Source organism: Patiria miniata, unplaced genomic scaffold (genome assembly GCF_015706575.1).
Source record: "Patiria miniata isolate m_02_andy unplaced genomic scaffold, ASM1570657v1 HiC_scaffold_5, whole genome shotgun sequence".
NCBI lineage: Eukaryota > Metazoa > Echinodermata > Asteroidea > Valvatida > Asterinidae > Patiria > Patiria miniata.
Window position 1 is genome coordinate 27,203,711 of NW_024037072.1, and position 9,276 is coordinate 27,212,986.

At 46.1% G+C, this 9,276-nt stretch overlaps 1 protein-coding gene across 1 annotated transcript; it reads left to right on the forward strand.

The window, feature by feature from the left end:
- The first annotated feature begins 1,488 nt into the window (after positions 1 to 1,488).
- On the forward strand, positions 1,489 to 5,128 carry LOC119741333. Its single transcript, XM_038217084.1, has 4 exons — positions 1,489 to 1,611; positions 2,329 to 3,423; positions 3,456 to 3,566; positions 3,785 to 5,128. Exons 1-4 carry the CDS (start codon positions 1,489 to 1,491, stop codon positions 5,126 to 5,128), a joined length of 2,673 nt encoding a protein of 890 aa, XP_038073012.1.
- The last annotated feature ends 4,148 nt before the right edge of the window (positions 5,129 to 9,276 follow it).

The window sequence follows — 9,276 nt, forward strand, 5'->3', positions numbered from 1 at the left end:
TGAAAATAGGCACATAATGTATGTTTAGCATATAATCATTGGTTTTGAAGAGCGCCCCCTATGTTGGAAGATGGTACAAGCCCCCCACCCCCCCCCCCCCCCCCCCCCCCGGCACTATTTGATTTTACGGAGGCCAAGTGTCCGGTGAAAAAAACGTGGCGACATTTCAGCACGGGTTTGCAAGTGCCCCTTTTGGTTTGCAAGTGCCCCTTTTTGGTGCTGCCCCCCCCCCCCCCCCCCCCCCCCCAGTTTCAAACCCGTTCCGCCGCCGCTGCGTCGGTCGGATCACCAGTCGCAAGATAATCGCGCGACATATGTACGAATGTCACAGGAATGTCGCACGGCGTTCGTTGTTCGCGAAATATGCGGAAAAGGTTCGCATGTGTCGCTACAAATCCGCAAGAATTTCGCCCGTGATTCTTGGAACATTCGAGTTGTTCGCATTTAGGTCGCGTGTTCTTCGTGTATGTTGACTTGCCGTAGTTCAGTCACGGTACACACGACATCGCACAAACTGCGCAAGAATGGTTTACGACTCCATTGTCGGGAGACATTCGGAGAAAAACCTCTCCGAATGTTGGACTTTGCCATTTTTCGACTTTCGCATCCTTCGCAAATCGTTCGCGTGCCCCGTGAAAACCGACCTTTACTTTAATTCGTCGGATCAGTGGGCGCCATCGCATAGCTGCAATCGGCTAATTAAGTACGTGTCTCGGACGCTGAGTTCAGGCCCAATTCAAAACATGATTCAGCAACCTTTTGATTTGAAATCGAGATCCAAGATGTTGTTTTTCGTGGAATATACAGCTGAAGCTGAGCTGAACCTTTATCAGGTTAGTTGTCCACATAGAGCTATATTAAATTACTAGAGCGCTAACTTCGTGTACAAAGTTATGCCTGATGGGCGCATCTATGTTTGTGCACAAATTTTGTATGGCTTTTGTACGGCTATTTGCATATCTGCGTTTGTATTCCAAACCGGTGCGTTATTGAAGCCGATAAGCCCAAAACCGAAACACACGATCAGCAAATGAGCGTGTCATTTTGCTCTACGCAAACAGCGCAACGCGTGCGGGTATTCGCTGCAGATGCTTTTTGCTGTAAGGTTTTTTTAACCGTCCATGACGCGCTTAAGTTATTTGCGTTTTTTACTTGCGCATTGCATGTAGAGTATACACTTTTGAAATTCAATCCATCTAATTCCATTATGTTCTACAAACACGCACATGAATTCAAAATGTCTGCGCCCAGGACGGCTTCAAAGCGTCTCCGCGCGCAGAATGACGAGTTAGCGCTCTAGTAATTTAATATAGCTCTATGGTTGTCCACCACCCTTCTTTAGAACAAAATGCACAAATTACAAATGATGGACTGTTTACCTTTAAGCGCGTCACGACAGTTTTAAAAGTTACGGTAATCATCTGCAGCGAATACGCGCACTCGTTGCTCTATTTGCACCATAGAGCTACATTAAAGAGCGCTAACTCGATGTACAACTTCTCTCTGGACTACTACCTTATCGTGGTGGAGGAGTTTGTGCACCTCAGTGACCCTGAGAGCTATGCTGGCAGGAGTTCTTTTACTCCTAGCAGGGCCACCCAAGCCAGACAGGTCAAAGGGTAGAGGTCAGACGAAAGGTAGTCCACATCTGTCAGCTCGGCAGCAGGGGCTGGCAGCTACAATCATGGCATATTCAATTGTTTGCTACTGGCATGTTGTAGCCGACTGGCAAGCGGATGAGCTCATCTTGGGTCAACGGCTGTTGGTCAACAGGCATAGTTAGTTTGCTACTGCGGGGCAGCCTCCATTCATCCCTGCTGTCACGCTTTGTTGCGTTCCGCTGGATTCGATGAATGTCAGGCCCAGAGGAGAGCGTCTGTCCTGGGCAAGCATTCGCTCTCTTTTCCCCTCTGCCTCGGCGCTCGGCGTCTACTAATCATGATGGTTTCCAATAATATTCAGCTACCGGCAATGCGGGAGTTACCCTCTTCGGGGGCTTTCGTTGCTCGGCAAGGTTCGCGTTCCAGGCAGGCGCGACCTGGTCGTCATCCTGCTACTGCCTATATAGCCTTCGCTTGTTGGAATGTTCGTTCTCTCGGTGTTCATACAGACAGCCACTCCTCCTCGCCAAGAAAATCAGCAGTGGTTGACCTCGAGCTTACTCGTCTCGGTATAAGTGTTGCAGCTCTCAGCGAAACCTGGCTAACTGGCTGTGGTTCTATTCGAGAGGAAAATTTCACCTTCTTTTGGAGCGGTTACGCAGATGATGCAAGGCCTATGCATGGTACAGGCTTCGCAATTCGGAATTCCCTACTCCCTTGCACTCAGCAACCTGCCGCCATCTCTCCTCGCCTCATGTCCTTGCGCATGTGTCTGAGCACTGGTTACGTCACTTTAATCTCTGCTTATGCACCTACCCTGACGTCTACCCCAGAGTCTAAAGACGACTTCTATCTTCAGCTTAGTGAGTTGTTGCACAATATCCCGGCTGGTGATGGCATCATTCTCCTTGGGGACTTCAATGCCCGCATTGGTTCTGACTGCAGTGCGTGGAAGAATGTAATTGGCCCGCATGGTGTTGGGAGAATGAACGACAATGGTCAACGTCTCCTCGAGCTCTGCGCTTCGTACAACCTATGCATTGCCAACACCTTCTTCGCAGGCTCTGTTCGCTCCAAGGTCACCTGGAAACACCCTCGCTCACAGCACTGGCACCAACTGGACCACATCATTGTCAGACAGAGACAACTGCGCGATACCACCCACTGCCGCAGCTTGCATTCTGCTGATTGCAATACAGACCATGCCCTTGTTCGCTGTAAGCTTCGTTTACTACTCAAGAAGTTCCATCGTGCAACGCATAGACCATTGCCTGCTATTGACACTGTCTCAACTCACGACATCAGTCATGTTACTCAGTTTCAAGAGCTCCTTTCTGGTAACTTCAGCTCAGCACCAATCTCTGCCAACCCTGAAGGTGCTTGGTCTAGGTTCCGTTCAGTAGTCTACAACAGTGCTGTGTCTGCCTTTGGTCGCTGCTCACGAAAGCAACCTGACTGGTTCCGGGACAGCGCGGACATACTGCTCCCTGCACCAGAGAACAAACGGTCAGCCAGAAACAAATGCCGCTTGATCAACACACGCTCCTCAAAAGCTGCCCTTCGGGCTGCCAAGAGCACTGTCCAGCGTCTTACTCGAGCAGCTTTGCAACGCTACTGGTCTCACCTAAGTGATCGCATCCAACGTTGTGCCGACTCTGGTGATCTACGCGGCTTGTACCAAGGCATTAAGGAGGCAATTGGTCCTACCCCAAAGAAATCTGCTCCTTTACTGTCGTCCACTGGTGCCATCCTCACAGACCAAACAGCACAGCTTGACCGGTGGGTAGAGCACTATAGCTCACTTTACAACAGCGATGCTGCAGTCAGTACTTCTGCAATATCTACCTTACTCAGCTTCCCATCCTGAAAGAGGTGGACAATTCCATCACCTTGGAAGAAGTGAAACATGCCATCAACGGCTTAAAGAACAACAAGGCTCCTGGCACTGATAGCATCCCTCCAGAGGTACTTAAGAAGGGTGGTAATATCTTGGCTGCAGAGCTCCACGCTGTTCTCCTGACCTGCTGGAAATCCAGTTAATACCACAGGATCGAAAGGATGCAAACATCATAACCCTCTACAAAAACAAAGGTAACCGACAAGACTGCAATAACTACAGAGGCATCTCACTGCTGTGCTTAGCTGGGAAGGTTTTTGCTCGAGTGCTGTTACCTCGGCTACAGGTCATTGCCAACAGAATCCTTCCCGAAAGCCAGTGTGGCTTCCGCCCATCCCGCTCCACTGTTGACATGGTGTTTTCCTTGAGACAACTCCAGGAGAAGTGTGTTGAACAGCGGCGACCTCTGTACATGGTCTTCATCGACTTGACTAAGGCCTTTGATAACGTGAGTCGTTCAGGCCTGTTTTCCATCCTAAAGCGCTTGGGCTGCCCAGATAGGTATTTGTCTATTCTGATGTGTTTTCATGACGACATGCACGCCACAGTCCAGTTCAATGGCTCAAGATCTGCTAAGTTTGAAGTTCGTCGGGGCGTCAAGCAGGGGTGTGTACTTGCTCCTACCCTGTTTGGGATCTTTTTCTCAGCCCTGCTACACCGTGCATTTCCTGAACCATCTGGTATCCTACTTCACACACGCAGCTCCGGGAATTTCTTCGACCTGTCCCGTCTCCGTGCCAGGACGAAGATTCGGCATGTTCTCATCCGGGAACTCCTGTATGCTGACGATGCTGCCATTGTTGCCCACTCAGCAGATGAGCTTCAACATCTCTGCAACTCATTTGCCAGTGCTTGCTCGGAGTTTGGCATGATCATCAGCCTTGGCAAGACAATGGTGTTATCGCAAGGCCCAGGTCCCCCTCCCATGATCACCATCAATGGCACACCTCTGAGCGTGGTCAACAAATTTCAGTATCTGGGTTCTACAGTTACCAGCACCAACTCCCTGGATACCGAACTTGACTCCCGAATAGGTAGGGCTGCAACCACCTTTGGCCGACTCCGTGCTCGTGTTTGGGACAACCGGGCCCTTTCCATCAAGCTGAAGATCCGCATCTACGTATCCTGTGTGCTTAGTGTGCTTCTCTACTGCAGTGAGTCATGGCCGACCTACCGCCGTCAGGAACGTCGACTGAACGCGTTCCATTTCCGCTGCCTACGTTCAATTCTTGGAATCTCCTGGCAAGACCGAGTCTCAAACCCTGCCATTCTTGAGCTCACAGGAGTCAACGACATGTTCACATTGCTGTCAGCTCGCCGCCTTCGTTGGTCTGGTCATGTCTGCAGACAAGAGGACGGTCGACTGCCGAAGGACATCTTCTTTGGGGAGCTGGCTCATGCTCATCGCCCCCGAGGTCGTCCAAAAATCCGTTACAAGGATGTTCTAAAGCGTGATCTGCGAACCTTCCGAATCCCAGTCACCTCCTGGCAGACCGTGGTGCAGGACCGCACTCGTTGGCGATCCGCTGTCCATCTTGGCCGCTCTGCTTCCTCTGCCGCCTATATTGCTGATTGCGAGAATCGTCGTGCAGCTAGACACCGAGCTACATCGTCGTATTCGACGGGATAGGCCACTACTGCCGTGTCACGCGTAGCTGCTCTATTTTCTCGTCCACACAACTGACAGCAACGCGAGGCCAGCGAAAGATGGCCATAAAAAGGGCTTCAGAAAATTCGCAATTTTCATGGCAAACCACAACCGATCCAAACAAACAAAAGTTGTTCTAGGTAGTTAAAGACCTACTTCAAACATCCATCAAGGTATTTTTTTCCTCAAAAAATGGAATTCGATGCATTTTGACGATATTATTTCACGGACAAGTTTTCCGGGGTTTTTTTTCGACAACGACGAAAGTCTCCCAAATGTTGAGTCAATCAAAGGAAAGAACGAACCTTCATCTACAACAAAATCTTGTGAACGTGATGTCGTTAATATTTTAAGAATTCGATGTACACCTAATGTTTCCAACAACTTCCATTTTTCACAACGCGAAAAGATCGTCTCCATTGTAAATAGTCCGAGAGCCCAGTGAGGTTTAATTAGAATATCGCGCACAAAAGGTTTGATGGTGGCAGTGAGTAGGTTCGGGGTGTCCAACCTTCGAAACCGTCATTCTTAAGTGTCACACCCCGTGCGTTTGGGAGGGGGCACCGCCTAAAGACCCCCAAAATTGACTTTTAATTAGAATATCGCGCACAAGCACGATTCCAACGCGAAAACATACTATTCGATGAACTTATCGAAGACCAATTGTTTAAGAATGAGAAATCCCGTGCATTCCATGATTAAGAATGACTTAATTAGTGCTAATTATTCACCTTTAACTACAATTTTGAGCACAAGAGCGAAACCTTCACTTAAAGCTTATTAACATGACCAAAATGCAAGATCCGAAACTTAAGAATGGATTTTCCCGTGCATTTTGTGCTTAAGAACGAGTTAAAGTTCCATAATTAGCCGCCCGCTAAGGAATTGTGTGATTAATTAGAATTAATCAGTCAGCGTTTGCAGAATTTCAACTTAAGAATAAAAAATCTCGTGCAAAATTTAAGAAACTTAACTTAAAGAACTTAAAAGAACGGCTTTATTACCGCTAATTACGATTGTATGGTACGGAGGCCGATACGGCTTAAAAAGTAAAAAACATACCGCCATAGCGAAACATTTCGCAATGCACATGCTAAAAAGCTTAACGAAATAATCCCCCGGAGCAAAAGCATCGCTACACACGTACTGCTATTATTAAATAACCCCCAGAATTACAAAATGATGCCATATACTTTATTATGCAATAATATTACGCCTGCCTCAATGTTCAAAATAGTAATGCTTTTGCGAATTACGCAATAATGCAACCTTTCACATTATTGAGAAATTCATATGTCCGCGTTATACATGTAGTCCAATTTGTCAAGTTGTCATGGCATTTAGATATTTCTTACGATGTAGAAAAGCCTGCCCAGCACATGAATGGACTGGAAATCATACCCAATCATGACAGATTCTGAATTATTAACGAGAGATAAATTTCGAAGAACCGTATCGAAGGCCTCAAATCAAGCACAAGATTTAGGATGTGACGAACGCTTTAGCGATCCTAAGGGCCATTATTTTTCTCCAAAGATTGATGGTAGTTCTTTTCGGCATAAAAAAAATGAAACAAAATGGCCGGGACTGATGTTTTTCCCCTTTAAAACTCCTATTAAATTGTATACACCAACTTGAGAAGCGCAAACTAATACTAAACGAGCATGTTTCCCACTCATCCGAAAGCATAGATCCCTGCTACCCGAATAAAGTCATGTGCATGTTTTACACATTTTTTAAAGTTTTCCATGGAGAGTGTTAAACTTTTTCAACCAAAGGCGCACAGTTTCTTTTAAAAAAGTGCCAAAAAAACAGTATTTCATATTATTATCAGTTCGATACCTACAAGTTCTTTAATTTTGATCAAAATAAACTTGAATGGGCCGGTTATGAATGTGTACCGGTACTATAGTGGATGGAGGGGAAACCTATCGTGTATAATTATTTGTTTTAAATGGCTTGTTGAACTAAATAATAACTGACGCACAAAGTACTTTTTATGGCCGACACATAAACATCAATCAGAACCGCTACAATGCACTGCGAGATACAATTCTAACTGGTTTCCTTCTTAGTTAGGGCCCTTAAAATCAGGGAGTGGGAGTGTTTCTGGGGTTTTAAAGGACCCCCGCGTGGTGGCGAGTACCGCTAGGAAATTTAAAACTAACACAAAAAGTAATGAAACAATCAAGTTTTGACATGGCCCACTCCATGATGTAGAATCCATTTTTTTCTGAGACCCTTCAGCAGGCCTCTGACTCCACGTCGTATTGGCTTCGCACATGAAAAGTTCCACGTTCGGATTTGAAGACACCCCCCCCCCCCCCCCCCTCTGTGATCAGGAAACGGGACCGACACTGTTGACAAGGCAACAGTAGGGACGGAGGGCGGGGGGAACAGGGAGACACCGGCACTTAAGGAGGGGGCACCGAGGTCGGATCAACATCATTTCCTCTCATTTTCCAGGCCACCACAAATGCTGCCAATTTGAAAAGCAGGGGAATTGGCTGGAACTCTTCGGACGCTTCAAGGCGCACTTTTTTGTTCGTATTAATTTATTCACATTTTATAAAGCTGTGCGGTTAAAGAAAGTCATTAAGGGAGTAGTCGACTGTATTCCTCTTCGTTTTATCAACTCACCAAAAAAATCTTTTAAAAGGAACTTCTTTGGCAACCTGGGGGCACCTGGGGGCACCTTGGGCCCTTCGAGAACCAAAATTTACGATTTGCAATGAGAGCCAAACTGCACTGAGTGAAATTTGTTTTTGAAAAAGCATGCATGCATTATTAAAAAAAAATGCGTTATAATTCCAAAACTATGTAAGGCCAAAAAAAAAAGTCTCCGGTTTCTGGTATGGAGCTTGTCCAAAAAGTGGTTCGGCGACGCGGCTTTTTTTTTTTCTGACTTTTTTGCTTCAAATGTCGACTGATGACTGCAAATGGTGCCCGACTAAACTTAGTGCAAATATATGGCAGTTCAGAGAGGCCACATAAAGCTTATTCTCGATCATAACCCCATCTAAAAACACGTTAAAATTGTGCAGCAGCAGGATTCCAGTCAAACCAGTGAGTTTGGCGGTTTTGAGACATCATCTTTCATTGAAAAAAATGTTTTTCATTTTGCCGACGCGCATGGCTACGGCGACGCGCGCGCATACCAGAAACCGGAGACTTTTTTTTTGGCCTAATACTCTGTTATTTTACAGCTAGCATACTGTGTTGATTTTGAAATTACTGCCACGGAATTTCGCGATCCTGGGATTTATGACGATCTGATACGCTTATCTCAATCCTATTGCGTTACTTCACGAAAGAGTTCATCTATTTACAAGTGTTCCACGTTATTTTGCAATAACAATTACGTTTTCACTATTTAAGCCGAGAAGAAATCGGCCTCCGTACCATACAATCGTAATTAGCGGTAATAAAGCCGTTCTTAAGTAGATTTTGCACGAGATTTTTTATTCTTAAGTTGACTGATACACTATCGTTTGGTGTTGGAATGATCGTTGTGCTCAACATTCTAATTAAACACACACACAAATAATTCCTTAGCGGGCGGCTAATTATGGAACTTTTACTCGTTCTTAAGCAGAGAATGCACAGGAAAATCAATTCTTAAGTTGCGGATCTTGCATTTTGGTAACGTTAATTAGCTTTAAGTGAATGTTTGCTTCACTTAAAGCTTAATCCGCCCAGGCGAAATAATAATTCGCCCGGGCGAAATAATAATTCGCTCGGGCGAATTATTAGTCCGCCCGGGCGAAATAGTAATCCGCCCGGACGAAATAGAGGGCTGGAAATTTGTGTTGGTCATGTCCTAAATACACTTCCGTACAGATGAGTAAATAACAGGTAAATATAAGTATTCATATCATCCTGATTCTTAGCAAATCAGAGTGCTCCGTACAATTTTGGTAGCAAGAACTTGGACTCAATAGCTCTATTGAATGGACGTACACGCTATTGGGGACGTCTCTATAGTCCGAAGTACCATTGGTCCGAAGTACCATTGGTGCGACGTACCATTGGTCCGAAGTCCCATTGGTCCGAAGTCCCATTGGTCCGAAGTTCCATTGGTCCGACAGCCCATTGTTTTATACGTTCCATTGGTATAAACGTCCCATTGG